The sequence below is a fragment of the Scyliorhinus canicula genome, chromosome 5 (genome assembly GCF_902713615.1).
Source record: "Scyliorhinus canicula chromosome 5, sScyCan1.1, whole genome shotgun sequence".
Taxonomy (NCBI): domain Eukaryota; kingdom Metazoa; phylum Chordata; class Chondrichthyes; order Carcharhiniformes; family Scyliorhinidae; genus Scyliorhinus; species Scyliorhinus canicula.
Genome location: NC_052150.1, coordinates 117,743,050 through 117,758,970, shown reverse-complemented (window position 1 = coordinate 117,758,970; position 15,921 = coordinate 117,743,050). Strand labels below are relative to the sequence as shown.

Sequence of the window (15,921 nt, the reverse complement as noted above, 5' to 3'; positions counted from 1 at the left end):
TCAGACATGACCTGCCTTTAACTAAATCATGCTGACTGTTCTTAATTAATCATTGTCTCTCCAAAAGCAAATTAATTCTGTCACTCAGAATTGCTTCCAATAGTTTCACCACCACTGAGGTTAAACTGACTGGCCTATAGTTCCCCGGTTTATCCCTTCCGCCCTTGTTGAATAATGGCACCACATTGGCTATCCTCCAGTCCTCCAGCACCTCTCCTGTGGCCAGAGAGAAATTGAAATTAGTGCCAGCACCCCTGCTATTTCCTCCATTGCCTCACTCATAAGCTTGAAATACATTTCATCTGGCCCAGGATATTTGTCTACCTTTAAGTGTGCCAGATTGCTCAGAACCTCCTCTCTGCCTATGTTAATCTCTTTAATTTTATCACAGGTCCTTTTCCCTGATTTCTATACCCACACTGTCTCTCTCACAAGTGAAAATCGACCTTACCAATGTCCTCCGGCTCCATACACAAATTACCACTGTAGTCCTTAATGAGCCCTACTCTTTCCCTAATTATCCTTTTACTTAATGTACTTGTAAAACAACTTAGGTTTTCCTGTATTTTACCTGCCAATATCCTTTCATGTCCCATTTTTGCTCTCCTAATTTTCTTTTTAAGTTCCCGCTTGCAAATTCTATATGCCTCCAGGGCTTCTCTGCCCTGAGCACTCGTTCTGGGGAAACTGAAAGATCTTAAGGTGGATAAATCACCTGGACCAGATGGACTACACCCCAGGGTTCTAAAAGAGATAGCTGAGGAGATTTTGGAGGCATTGCTGGTGATCCTTCAGGAATCATTAGAGGCAGGAAGGGTCTCAGAGGACTGCAAAGTGGCAAATGTAACACCGCTGTTTAAGAAGGGAGGGAGACAGAAGACAGGAAATTATAGGCCGGTTAGTCTGACTTAGGTCATTGGTAAGATTTAAGAGTCCATTATTAAAGATGAGATTGGAAGTGCATGATAAAATAAGACGGAGTCAGCACGGCTTCGTCAAGGGGAGATAATGTCTGACAAATCTGTTTAGAGTTCTTTCAGGAAGTAACAAGGAGGTTAGACAAAGGAGAACCAGCGGATGTGATTTATTTAGATTTCCAGAAGGTCTTTGACAAGGTGCCGCATAGGAGATTGTTAAATAAGTTAAGAGCCCATTGTGTCCCAGGTAAGATCCTAGCATGGATAGAGGATTAGCTGACTGGCAGAGAGTGGGGATAAAGGGGTCTTTTTCAGGACGGCAGCCGGTGATGAAAGGTGTGCCTCAGGTCTGTGCTGGGCCACAGTGTTTCACAATATATATTAATGATCTGGAAGAAGGAACTGAAGGCACTTGCTAAGTTTGCAGATGATACAAAGATCTGTCGAGGGACAGGTAATATTGAGGAAGCAAGTGGGCAAAGAAGGCTAGGCAAGTGGCCAGGCTAGGCGAGTGGGCAAATAAGTGACAAATGGAATACAATGTGGAAAGGTGTGAGGTAATGCACTTTGGAAGGAGAAATGGAGGCATAGACTATTTTCTAAATGGAGAAATGCTTAGGAAATCAGAAGCACAAAGGGACTTGGGAGTCCTTGTTCATGATTCTCTTAAGGTTAATGTGCAGGTTCAGTCAGCAGGAAGGAAGGCAAATGCAATGTTAGCATTCATGTCGAGAGGGCTAGAATACAAGACTACGTTTGTACTTATGAGGCTATATAATGGTCAGATCACATTTGGAGTATTGTGAGCAGTTTTAGCCCTGTATCTAAGGAAGGATGTGCTGGCCTTGGAAAGAGTCCAGAGGAGGTTCACAAGAATGATCCCTGGAATGAAGTGCTTGTCGTATGAGGAACGGTTGAGGACTCTGGGTCGGTACTTGTTGGAGTTTAGACGGATGAGGGGGGATCTTATTGAAACTTACAGGATACTGCGAGGCCTGTATAGAGTGGACGTGGAGAGGATGTTTCCACTTAAAGGAAAAACTAGAACCAGAGGACACAATCTCAGACTAAAGGGACGATCCTTTAAAACAGAGTTGAGGAGGAATTTCTTCAGCTGGAGGGTGGTGAATCTGTGGAACTCTATGCCACAGAAGGCTGTGGAGGCCAAATCACTAAGTGTCATTAAGACAGAGATAGATAGGTTTTTTATTAATAAGGGGATCAGGGGTTATGGGGCGAAGGCAGGAGAATGCGGATGAGAAGCATATCAGTCATGATTGAATGGCAGATCAGACTCGATGGACCAAGTGGCCTAATTCTACTCCTATGCATTATGATATCTGCCATAAGCCACACCTTTTTCTCTCTATTCAATGCTGTATATCCCTTGATATCCAGGGTTCACTGAATTTGTTGGACCCGTCTTTTTTCTTGATTGGAATATGTTGGCCCTACTCTCCCTATTTCTTCTTGAATGCGTCCCACTGTTCTGTCATAGATTTATCTAAAAGTCTGCTCCCAGCCCACTCTGACCAAATCATATCTGATCTTATTAAAATCAGCCTTCCCCTATTTAAAACTTTGATCTCAGGCCCATCCTTCTCCTTTTCCATAACAATCTTGAATCTAACGGATTTATGATCGCCGTCTGTAAAATGCTTCCCCACTGATGTATCAACCACTTTCCCAGCTTCTTTACCTAAAATTAAGCCCAGGACCCCCCCCCCCCCTTCCTCCCCCTCCTCTTTTGTCGGACTTAAACAGTTTCCTGGATTAATTTTAAAAATTCCACTCCCTCTAAACCTTCTACACTATGACTACCCCAGTTAATGTTGGGGAAGTTGAAATCCCCCACTATCACTACCCTATTACTTTTACGCTTCTCTGAAATGTGCCTATATATCTACTCTTCCATTTCTCTCAGACCATTAGGGGACCTATAGAACACCCCCAGCAATGTGATTTTTAAGTTCTATAGCTTCAGTTGAAGAGCCTTCTAAGATTTCATTCCTCTTTACTGCTGTAAGTGATTCCCTAATCAAAATTGCGACATCCTCTCCTCTTTTACCTCCTTCCCTATCTCACCTGAGGATCTTGTATCTGGAAAGAAGTGGCAGGTGGAATACAGTGTGGAAAAGTTTGAGGTTATGCACTTTGATAGGAAGAATGGAGACATAGACTATTTTCCAAATGAGAAAAGGCTGAGGAAATCAGAAGCACAAAGGGACTTAGGATACTTGTTCAAGATTCCCTTAAGGTTATTATGCAGGTTCAGTCGGCAGTTAGGAAGGGATTGGATTTGACTTGTTTATTGTCACGTGTACCGAGGTACAGTGAAATGTTAGCATTCATGTCAAGAGGGCTAGAATACAAGAGCAGGGATGTACTTCTGAGATTGTATAAGGCTCATGTCAGACCCCATTTGGAGTTTTGTGAGCAGTTTTGGGCCCCGTATCTAAGGGAGGATGTGCTGGCCTTGGAAAGGGTCCAGAGGACATTCAGAAGAATGATCCCTGGAATGAAGAGCTTGTCATATGAGGAGTGGTTGAGGACTCTGAGTCTGTACTCGTTGGAGTTTAGAAGGATGAGGGGGGATATTATTCAAACTTACAGAATATTGAGAGGCCTAGATAGAGTGGACGTAGAGAGGGGGAATTTCTTCAGCCAGAGGGTAGTGAATCTGTGGAAGCCTTTGCCGCAGAAGGCGGTGGAGGCCAAATCACTGAGTGTCTTTAAGACAGAGATAGATAGGTTCTTGATTAATAATGGGATCAGGGGTTATGGGGAGAAGGCAGGAGAATGGGGATGAGAAACATATCAGCCATGATTGAATGGCAGAGCAGATTTGATGGGCCGCCTGGCCTAATTCTGCTCCTATGTCTTACGATCTTATGAACATTGAGCTTCCAATTCCGCCCCTTTCTCAACCATGCCTCATACCCTCATGTTTAAATTGTGCCCTCAATTCATCTGCCTTGCTTGTCAGACTCCTTGCATTAAAATAAATGCCATCCAGTCTTGCCAAACTCCCTTGGCCAAACTCCCTTGAGATTTCACTGGTCTGGACATTCTATGCCTTCCTGACTCACTTGATGTCTCCTCTAATTTTGGCTGTGCAGCTATACCTGCTGAACCTTCTATTAGGATCTCAGCCCCTGCCAAGTTAGTTTAAACCCTCCCCAACAGCACTAGGGCAGCACGGTAGCATTGTGGATAGCACAAATGCTTCACAGCGCCAGGGACCCAGGTTCGATTCCCCGCTGGGTCACTGTCTGTGTGGAGTCTGCACGTTCTCCCCGTGTGTGCGTGGGTTTCCTCCGGGTGCTCCGGTTTCCTCCCACAGTCCAAAGATGTGCAGGTTAGGTGGATTGGCCATGATAAATTGCCCTCAGGATCCAAATTGCCCCTTAGTGTTAGGTGGGGTTTCTGGGTTATGGGGATAGGGTGGAGGTATGGGCTTGGGTAGGGTGCTCTTTCCAAGAGTCAGTGCAGACTCTATGGGCCGAATGGCCTCCTTCTGCACTGTAAATTCTATGACACTCGGATCCCTCTGTACTGCTGCATTCTGCGGTCTCTCTCCATTCAAATACTTACTTTTCTGTTCTTCCTGCCAAACAACCTCACATTTTAATGTTCCCACATTATGCTCCATCTGGCAAATTTTTATCACTCACTTATCCTATTTGTATATCTCTGCAAACACTTTGTAGCCCCCTCACCATTTGCATTCCTGACTATCCTTGTCTCATCAAAAAATTTGATATAAAGCACTTGGTCCCTTTACTCGATCATGAATATAGATCGTGAATAGTTGAAGCACCAGAACTGACCCCTGTCCTAATATTTTCATCCCTAAACCAAGTATTCTTGTGTAGTAACCTATTATGCATCAGCTTATTTAATGTGTCTTTGGAAATCTCTTGGAATCTGCCCTGAAAGAAAATAAAGTATGTGCTCCTCCAACTTAAACTGTGTTGTTGGTGACAAGTCTGGAACTTTTCAGTAAGTTGTTCTTGGACATTTGTGTATGATTTCGGGTTTATTGAAATTCTTAAATGTTTGCTGTTTTCATATTAGGGATGCCTGCAGCTTCTCTAGTTACACCTGCTGATGTTATCAAAACAAGGTTACAGGTAGCTGCACGTGAAGGTCAAACTAAATATGCTGGATTGGTGGACTGTTTTTGGAAGATCCTGCGACAGGAGGGCCCAGGTGCTTTCTGGAAAGGAGTTGCAGGTACACAGATCTGATTTTACATGTATTCTTGTGGAGGAGTTTGTTCTGTCTTAAGTAATCATTTTTGTTTGTTTCCCCTTCATAGCCCGTGTGTTACGTTCCTCACCCCAGTTTGGTGTTACTTTGTTCACTTACGAGATTTTGCAGAGGTTTTTTAGTGTGGATTTTGGCAAGTAAGTATTAATGTTTTATTTTAAAAGGTGTTCCCTAAAAATTGTCTTGGACACAATAATATTTGTTGTGCTATTTTTTCTATGTTAACAGTTGGCTGCAAGGTGACACAGTGGTTAGCACTGCTGCCTCCAAGCTCCAGGGTCCCAGTTTAATTCCAGTCCCGGGTGACTGTGTGGAATTTGGACATTCTGTCCATGGCCGGGATTCTCCCGTACCCGGCGGGGCGGGTGGTCCCGGCGTGTCGGAGTGGCGTGAACCACTCCGGCGTCGGGCCGCCCCAAATCTCCGCACCTTTAGGGGCCAAGCCCTCACATTGAGGGGCTAGGCCCGCGCTGGAGTGGTTCCCACTCCGCCGGCTGGCGTGAACGGCCTTTGGCGCTACGCCAGCCGGGGCCGAAAGGACTGTGCAGGGGAGGGGGTCTCTTCCGCCTTCACCATGGCGGGGCCGGACGAAAAAGAGTGCCCCTACTGCACAGGCCCGCCCGCGGATCGGTGGGCCCCGATCGCGGGCCAGGCCACTGTGGGGGCAACCCCCGGGGTCAGATCGCACCACGCCCCCCCCTCCCGCGCCCAGGACCCTGGAGCCCGCCTGCGCCGCCAATCCCGCCGGTACTAGAGGTGGTTTAAACAACGCCGGTGGGAAAGGCCTGTCAGCCGCGGGACTTCGGCCCATCGTGGGCCGCAGACCGGTACGCCACGATTCCCGCCCCTGCCGAATCTCGGGGGGCGGAGAATTCGGGACACGGCGGGGGCGGGATTGACACCGGCCCCGGGCGATTCTCCGACCCCCCGGGGTCTGTATGGGTTTCCTCCGGGTGCTCCGGTTTCCTCCCACAGTTCAAAGATGTGCAAATTAGGTGGATAGGCCATGCTCAAATTGCGCCTTAGTGTTCAAAAGGTTAGGTGGTGTTGCTGGGTTACAGGGATAGGGTTGAGGCCTGGACTTAAGTAGGGTGCTCTTTCCAAAGGCCAGTGCAGACTCGATGGGCTGAATAGCCTCCTTCTGCACTGTAAATTCTATGATTCCATTAGTTACCTATCTTGTATCTTGCATCTGTGTACTTCATTAATTTAAAATGTGGGCCAGGTGAGATGGAGGGCTAAAAAATGTAATTCCTGATTGCAATGGCTGCTATTCCTTGGACAAAATACAAAGGGCATCCTACAAGCAACATCGTACAAAGAGTAATCTGTGTTTGAAGGAGGAACAATAACATGGACTGGGATAACTGAATGTTTCTTTTCATACTGGCGTGTACTCTTCAATATCCACCTAAACCAGCACATGGGACCTAATTTGAATGACTTGGTAGACAGCATCATACAATACAGTATTGTCCTGTTATTATAATGGGTGTTAATCTGGATCACATAATCAAGTCCTGGTGTGAGATTCAAACATGAGCAAGAACCAAGCGAGGAAGCTATCATCCTGAGGCAAAACAGCATGTATAAAATAGGTTTCATGCTTTAATTGCAGAGTATTGAGTCGAATTCTAGGCACTTCAGGAAAGGTGCGAAGGCTCTGGAGCAGGGATCAAATTTTGATTACGAGCCCTTTTCAGCTTTTTTCAATGGCTGTTTTTGGTTTTCAGGGGCTCCTTTTTCATTCTCACTCACTCCTTTCCAGTCATGAAACCCTTTTGACCTCCCAAGAATATTGACAGAACCACAAAGAGCTAAACCCCAAAAGAATGATTGTTTTTACCTAATAGGTACAACCATGCAAAAACAGTTAAAAGGCTTTTCTATTTCTTTTATAGAAACATTTATTATAATTAAAATGCCCTTTTATTCAACAAATACTTATGTCTTACCATTTCATCATTTTTAAATGGGAGATGTGATTCTGATTTTTTTGCGCCCACCTCTCCCTCTCACCAACCCACACTACGATCTCTCCCACCCACACTCCTACATCTCTTCATTCACCCTCCCATCTCTCTCCCACCTTCACTCCCATCACTCCCACCCACACTACCATCTCTCTCCCACCCACACTCCTATCTCTCTTCATCCACCCTCCAATCTCTCTCCCACCTTCACTCCCATCACTCCCACCCACAATCCCATCTCTCTCCCACCCACAATCCCATCTCTCTCTCCCACCAACACTCCCATCTCTCTCCCACCTCTCTCCCACCCACACTCCCATCTCTCCCACCCACACTCCCATCTCTCCCACCCACACTTCCATCTCTCCCGCCCACACTCCCATCTCTCTCCCACCAACACTCCCTCACCAGAGTATCTCCCTCACCAGAGTACCCCCCCCCCCACCGCTTCCTTCTAAATTCCAACGAGTACAGTCCCAGTCTACTCAACCTCACCTCGCAATCCAACCCCTTTGGCTCTGATATTAACCTAGTGAATCTCCTCTGCACACCCTCCAGCGCCAGTACGTCCTTTCTCAGGTAAGGAGACCAAAACTGAACACAATACTCCAGGTGTGGCCTCACTAACACCTTATACAATTGCAGTATAACCTCCCTAGTCTTAAAATCCATCCCTCTAGCAATGAAGGACAAAACTTCATTTGCCTTCTTAATCACCTGTTGCACCTGTAAACCAACATTTTGCGACTTGTGCACAATGACACTCAGGTCTCTCTGCACAGCAGCATGTTTTAATATTTTATCATTTAAATAATAATCCCTTTTGCTGTTATTCCTACCAAAATGGATAACCTCACATTTGCAAACATTGTATTCCATCTGCCAGACCCTAGCCAATTCACTTAACCTATCCAAATCCCTCTGCAGACTTCCGGTATCCTCTGCACTTTTTGCTTTACCACTCATCTTAGTGTCGTCTGCAAACTTGGACACATTGCCCTTGGTCCCCAACTCCAAATCATCGACAGAACTTGTGAACAATTCTGGGCCCAACACTGATCCCTGAGGGACACCACTAGCTACTGATTGCCAACCAGAGAAACACCCATTAATCCCCATTCTTTGCTTTCTATTAATTAACCAATCCTCTATCCATGCTACTACTTTACCCTTAATGCCATGCATTTTTATCCTATGCAGCAACCTTTTGTGAGGCACCTTGTCACAAACGTTCTGGAAATCCAGACATACCACATCCATTGGCTCCCCGTTATCAATCGCACTGGTAATATCCTCAAAAAATTCCACTAAATTAGTTAGGCGCGACCTGCCCTTTATGAACCCATGCTGTGTCTGCCCAATGGGGCAATTTCCATCCAGATGCCTCGCTATTTATTCCTTGATGATAGATTCCAGCATCTTCCCTACTACCGAAGTTAAGCTAACTGGCCTATAATTACCCGCTTTCTGCCTACCTCCTTTTTTAAACAGTGGTGTCATGTTTGCTAATTTCCAATCCGCAGGGACCACCCCAGAGTCTAGTGAATTTTGGTAAATTATCACTAGTGCATTTGCAATTTCCCTAGCCATCTCTTTTAGCACTCTGGAATGCATTCCATCAGGGCCAGGAGACTTGTCTACCTTTAGCCCCATTAGCTTGCCATCACTACCTCCTGAGTGATAACAATTATCTCAAGGCCCTCACCTGTCATAGCCTCATTTCCATAAGTCACTGGCATGTTATTTGTGTCTTCCACTGTGAAGACCGACCCAAGAAACCTGTTCAGTTCCTCAGCCATTTCCTCATCTCCCATTATTAAATCTCCCTTCTCATCCTCTAAAGGACCAATATTTACCTTAGCCACTCTTTTTTGTTTTATATATTTGTAAAAACTTTTACTGTCTGTTTTTATATTCTGAGCAAGTTTACTCTCATAATCTATCTTACTCTTCTTTGTAGCTTTTTTATGAGCTTTCTGTTGCCCCCTAAAGATTTCCCAGTCCTCTAATCTCCCACTAATCTTTGCCACTTTGTATGCTCCTTCCTTCAATTTGATAGTCTCCCTTATTTCCTTAGATATCCACGGTCGATTTTTCCGCTTTCTACCGTCCTTCCTTTTTGTTGGTATAAACCTTTGCTGAGCAAAGGTGTGAAAAATCGCTTGGAAGGTTCTCCGCTGTTCCTCAACTGTTTCACCATAAAGTCTTTGCTCCTAGTCTACCTTAGCTAGATCTTCTCTCATCCCATTGTAATCTCCTTTGTTTAAGCACAAAACGCTGGTGTTTGATTTTACCTTCTCACCCTCCATCTGTATTTTAAATTCCACCATATTGTGATCGCTATTGTGATCCTTCCGAGAGGATCCCTAACTATGAGATCATTAATCAATCCTGTCTCATTACATAGGACCTGATCTAGGACCGCTTGTTCACTCGTAGGTTCCATTACATACTGTTCTAGGAAATTATCGCGGATACATTCTATAAACTCCTCCTCAAGGCTGCCTTGACTGACCTGGTTAAACCAATCAACATGTAGATTAAAATCCCCCGTGATAACTTCTGTACCATTTCTACATGCATCCGTTATTTCTTTGTTTATTGCCTGCCCCACCATAATGTTACTATTTGGTGGCCTATAGACTACTCCTATCAGTGACTTTTTCACCTTACTATTCCTGATTTTCACCCAAATGGATTCAACCTTATCCTCCATAGCACCGATGTCATCCCTTACTATTGCCCGGATGTCATCCTTAAATAACAGAGCTGCACCACCTCCCTTACCATCCGCTCTGTCCTTCCGTATAGTTTGATACCCTTGGATATTTAACTCCCAGTTGTGACCATCTTTTAACCATGTTTCAGTAATGGCCACTAAATCATAGTCATTCACTATGATTTGCGCCATCAACTAATTTACCTTATTCTGAATACTACGAGCATTCAGGTAAAGTACACTTATGTTGGCATTTATACCTCTGTTTTGAATCTTAACACCTAGATCAGTAACCTCTCCTAGTTATTTTTTCTCCTAAGTTTCCTTGTCGTTGAACCTATATCTTCACGTAACAACCTGCCGCGTCGCTTTCCATTTATGTATTTACTTCCCGTTTTATTCCTTTTAGTATTACTGGGCCTATTCACTGAGCTCCCCTCAGTCACTGTACCTTGTATTGTCGCCCTTTTTGATTTTTGACTGTGGCTTCTCTGTCTTACACTTTCCCCCTACTGCCTTTTGTTTCTGTCCCTGTCTTACTAACTTCCGACTTCTTGCATTAGTTCCCAGCCCCCTGCCACATTAGTTTAAACACTCCCGAACCGCTCTAGCAAATAGCCCCCCCCAGGACATCAGTTCCAGTCCTGCCCAGGTGTAACCCATCCAGTTTGTACAAGTCCCACCTCCCCCAGAACCGGTTCCAATGACCCAGGAATCTGAAACCCTCCCCCTGACACCATCCTATCAGCCATGTATTCATCCTATATATACTGTCATTTCTACTCTGACTAGCACGTGGCACCGGTAGTAATCCTGAGATCACTACCTTCAAGGTCCGATTTCTTAACTTCCTTCCTAGTTCCCTGTATTCTACTTTTAGGACCTCATCCCTTTTTTTACCTATGTCGTTTGTACTGATGTGTACCACGACCACTGGCTGTTCACCCTCCGCCTCCAGAATGTCCTATACCCGCTCTGAGACATCCTTGACCCTAGCACCAGGGAGGCAACATACCATCCTGGAGTCTCATTTGCGGCCACAGAAACGCCTGTCTAGTCCCTTTACTATTGAATCCCCTATAACTATTGCACTGTCCCACTTATCACCCCTCCCCTCTGCAGCAGAGCCAACCGTGATGCCATGTGTTTGGCTGTTGCTGTTTTCCCCTGAGAGGCCATTTCCATCAACAGTATCGAAAGTGGTATATCTGTTCTGCAGGGGAATGGCCACAAGAGATTCCTGCACTACCTGCCTCGCTCTCTTGTTCTGTCTGGTGGTCACCCATTCCCTTCCTGCCTGCGGAGTCTGAGCCTGCGGTGTGACCACATCTCTATACGTGCTATCCACTATGCTCTCCGACTCGCAGATGCTCCACCGTGCACAGTGTCTCCGCTCCAGCTCTGAAACTCGAGTTTCCAGGAGCTGTAACCGGAGACACTGCCTGCACGCATGCTCACCCTGGGGACTGGAAGTGTCCCCAGCCTGCCACATGGAGCAAGAGGAGCAGACCACGCCTTGGAGCTATCCTACCACGATTTATGCCTTTAAATTAAATTTTTGAAATCAAACTTTAGAAAGATGTTTTTGTGTCAGATTATATCCAATCTCCTGTATGCGTATCCCTGAGTATTTATCTTGCTTGATCTGACAACAAATTAATTAGTTATTTAATTGAAATTAAAAAGTTATTTAATTAAAATGAAAAAAGTTATTTAAATCAACTTAAAAATAGTAATTTAAATCAACTTTTATATAGTAATTTAAGTCACATTAAAACTAGTTACTCCACAAATATTCAAATTTAGCCCAGTCTGCCTTTCAGCCAATGTGACCGTGACCGTGATATGTGACCGTGAGCTGTGTATCATGAACATCTGCACCCGATATCCGGGCAGTGTGCACAATACCTTCATCCTGGCACATGTGACGATTCACGGCCGCTTCGATATGCCCCGCCTGGCTGGGAGGTTGGCTCCTGGGTGAAAGGGTATCCACTGCAGCTGTGGCTGATGATGCCTATCCGAAGGCCACACAACCGATGAGGAGACCCCCACGACAACGACGCATATGCAGTGACATGGGGCGTGACAAGCGATGCTTCGGCATCCTGAAGATGAGATTCAGGTGTCTGAATCACTCTGAAGGGGCCCTCCAGTATGACGCTGAGGGTCGCCCAATCGTGGTGGCCTGCTGGATCTTCCACATCGCACAGCAGAGGGGTGATGTGCTGGAGGACGAGGATGAACGCCAGGCTTCATCTGATGAGGAGAATGTGGGTAAGGGCAAGGATGGACAAGATATGGGGCCCAGGCAGGCACGGGAGGTCACACGATGTCTGCCCCAGAGTCAACACGCACAGGATGCACTGATCGCCTTCCGGTTCATTGACTAGGCGGGGGGGGTAACTGGCCCGGGGCATGGACAACGTATCTCTGGTCAGCTCAGACCAGCCCACCCCTCTAACCCATCTGATGGAGTACCGAGGCAACTTGTAACGGTGTGAACAGGAATTTAATGTGAACAAATATCTACATATACATGCCCTAGTCCCTATCTGTATACTGTGCCCTGCACCCGTGCCAACTTAACTGCTTTCTAACCTGGCCTTATGGGCCCTAACACTACATCTAGGTGGTTCGGAGATTGTACAGCAGGAGCGGAGGCGGCCTGCTGTGATTCCCACTCTGCGACCTGGGACCCTGTTGTCGGCCATATTCTGGGGCGACTGGCTCTGGATGGGCCCATCTGCTGCTTGAGTGTCCCAGGTGGCGTGGTGCTGCTCTGTTCTGCCCGACGTCCATCAGATGCAGCAGGAACAGGAGGTGGGTCCGAGGTACTGTGGTGTTCCAGCACCTCACCTGCGGGAGTCACCAGCACAAGCCCCATCATGTCCGACTCCCTCGGGGAGCCTGCTGGCCCCCGCACTACTCCATGGAACAGGGGTGCGATCGAGCTATCCCCTGAGGCACCCCTGCCATCTGGCACTGCCAGTCCTGGAGGCCCGTTCTGGTCTCAACCAGGGTCTGCATCCTCGCGGCCATGGAGCACAGGGAGTGGACCATCTCCGTCTGGGACTGCGCCACATCACACTGTGACTGCCACCACCTTCTGGGTTTGTGCCACATCAGCCAGAGACTGCATCATCCCCCCCTGGGACTGCACCATCTCCCTCGAGGACTGGGCCACGTCAGCCAGTGCCTGGACAATGCCGGCAATGTCCTCAGCAATGGTCCGTTGTGACTGGGCCATGTTCAGGAGCGCCAAGCAATGTCTAGGTGGCTCTGGCACATGGCTGCCTGTGAGAGGGCAGCCCTGTCCTGGGCCTCGGCCAGAGCTTGCACTGAATGCCCCAGGTCTTGGACATGCGTATCGTAGAATACATGAATCCTGCCCCGTTGTCAACACTTAGTCTCAGGAACAGAGAACGCCGCCGAACAGAGAATGCCGCCGACAATGTTTTGACCTCAACTGCTTTCTGTGGTAGAGAATCCCACAGACTCACCACTCTCTGGGTGAAGAAATGCCCCTTTATCTCAGTCCTAAATGGTTTACCCCGTGTCCTCAGACTGTGACCCCTGGTTCTGGACTTTCCTGCCATCGGGAACATCCTTCCTGCATCAGCCCTGTCTAGTCCTGTTAGAATTTTATACGTTTTTATGAGATCCCCCCTTCATTCTTGTAAATTCCAGTGAATATAATCCCAACCGACTCAAGTCTCAGGAATCAGTCTGGTAAACCTTCGCTGCACTCCCTCCAATCATCTAACCATCTATCTCAGGTTTTCCGAAACTTTTCCAGTCATGAAACCCTTTTTACCTCCCAAGTGTATTGACAGAATTGTTAAGAAACATTCTTATTATGTTGATGAGTTAAACTACAAAAATGATTGTTTTTGAGCAATAGGTGCAAACATACAAAAACAAACAGCTAAAAAACGTTTCTATTTTCTTTGCTTATGAATTTATTATAATTAAAACGTTTTAAGTTAAGTCTTACCTTTTAGTCGTTTTAAAAAAAAAAATTCTTCTCCTTTTTCACATTTTCATCCAAATTTACACCCACCAACAATCACAGAATCACAGAATTTACAGTGCAGAAGGAGGCCATTCGGCCCATCAAGTCTGCACCAGCCCTTAGAAAGAACACCCTACCTAAGCCTGCATCTCCACCTTATCCCAGTAACCCCACCTTACCTTTTTTGGACACTAAGGGCAATTTATCATGGCCAATCCACCTACCCCTGCACATCTTTTGACTGTGGGAGGGAACCGGAGCACCCGGAGGAAACCCACGCAGACACGGGGAGAATGTGCAGACTCCGCACAGACAGTGACCCAAGCTGAGATCCCCACTGTCCCTACCTACTATCTAGCGAAACCACAGCCAAGGGAACGGGCTTGGTAGAATCAGCGGGGAAAGAAGACCCTGTTGAGCTTGACTCTAGTCTGGCACTGTAAAGAGACATGAGAGGTGTAGAATAAGCGGGAGGCTCCGGCCGCCGTTGAAATACCACTACTCTTATCGTTTTTTCACTTACCCGGTGAGGCGGGGAGGCGAGCCCTGAGGGGCTCTCGCTTCTGGTCGGAAACGCCCGGGCGGCTGGGCGCGACCCGCTCCGTGGACAGTGGGGAGTTTGACTGGGGCTGTACACCTGTCACACCGTAACGCAGGTATCCTAAGGCGAGCACAGGGCAGACAGAAACCTCCTGTGGAGCAGAAGGGCAAAATAAAAAGCTTGCTTGAACATTAACAAGTACAATGTTAATCTCCTGGCCAACAATCCCTTCCTCCCACCGACCCCCAACATGTTAACTACAAACATCAAAGAAGAGGATTCAGGAATCCACCATCCACGCATACATAGTCACCAACAACGTACACAGTCCTCCATTCCAACCACCCCCGCCCAACGCCCCCTCCTCTAATGTTCAATGTCATCCAATTCTTGACAGTGCATAATGAACAAAGCCCATGAATTGTTGAACTCTTCCATTATTCCCCTCACTTCAAACTTCACCTTCTCAAGTGTTAAAAACGGCAACAGATCCCCTCGCCACGCCAGGGCACAGGGTGGAGAAATTGACCTCCACCCCAACAGGATCCGTCTTCAGGCGATCAGCGAGGCGAAGGCTAAAACATCTGCCTCCGCACCCGCTTACAACCTCGGCTGATCCGATACCCCGAATATGGCCTCCAGAGGATCCGGCTCAAGCCTCACATGTACCACCTTCGAAATTACCCTGAACCCCTCCCTCCAATACCCCTCCAGCTTTGGACAGGACCAAAACATATGAACGTGATTTGTGGCCCCCCCCCCCCCGCAACATTTACAAACATCCTCTATCCCCTCGAAGAGTCGGCCCATCCTCGCCTTTGTGAGGTGCGCCCTATTCATCAACCGATGTATCAGCCCCAAACTCGCACACAAAGTTGAGGCATTCACCCTCCGAAGCACCTCACACCACAGCTCCGGCGGTTCCTCTATGCCCTCTCCCAACTCTTCCTCCCACTTTGTCTTAATCCCCTCCACCGGTGCCTTCTCCTCCCAGATTCGCCCCACAAATTGCTGACACCACCCCTTTCTCCACTCCCCCTGTCGGGAGCACCTCCTCCAACAGTGTGGAGGCCGGAGCCACCAGAAAGCTCTGTATCTCCTTCGCGAAATCTCGGAACTGCATGTACCTAAACATTTCCGCTGCTCTAACCCATATTTCATCCCAGCTTCTTCAGTCCCGCAAACCGGCCCCCTAGAAACAAATCCTTTAGTGCCCTGACTCCCTTCTCCTCCCATATCCGAAAACTCCCATCCCACTTCCCTGGCTCAAATCTGATTTCCCCCGCATCGGCATTTCCCTTGACCCCACCCCCAGACTAAAGTGCTGTCGCAACTGCCTCCAGATTTTCAACGTCGCTATTGCTAACGGACTCGCTGAGTATTTCCCAGGGGCCATCGGGAGCGGTGCTGTTGCCAGTTTCCTCAGCCCCGACCCCCTCCACAGACTCTCCTCCATTCTAACCCACTGGGAGTCCCCCCCTCTG

At 47.3% G+C, this 15,921-nt stretch overlaps 1 protein-coding gene across 6 annotated transcripts in view; it reads left to right on the top strand.

Annotated features, from left to right (window-relative positions):
• LOC119966204 (calcium-binding mitochondrial carrier protein Aralar2) overlaps window positions 1-15,921 on the top strand; it is a 413,059-nt gene that overhangs the window by 372,443 nt on the left and 24,695 nt on the right. For 4 of the 6 annotated variants that reach the window (XM_038797538.1, XM_038797535.1, XM_038797537.1 and 1 more), the window contains 2 exons: window positions 4,995-5,153; window positions 5,239-5,326. In XM_038797538.1, the coding sequence (XP_038653466.1) occupies window positions 4,995-5,153; window positions 5,239-5,326 (247 nt within the window). Of the gene's footprint in view, window positions 1-4,994; window positions 5,154-5,238; window positions 5,327-15,921 lie in introns of those variants that run through there. The other 2 variants (XM_038797541.1, XM_038797539.1) reach the window with 1 other exon arrangement.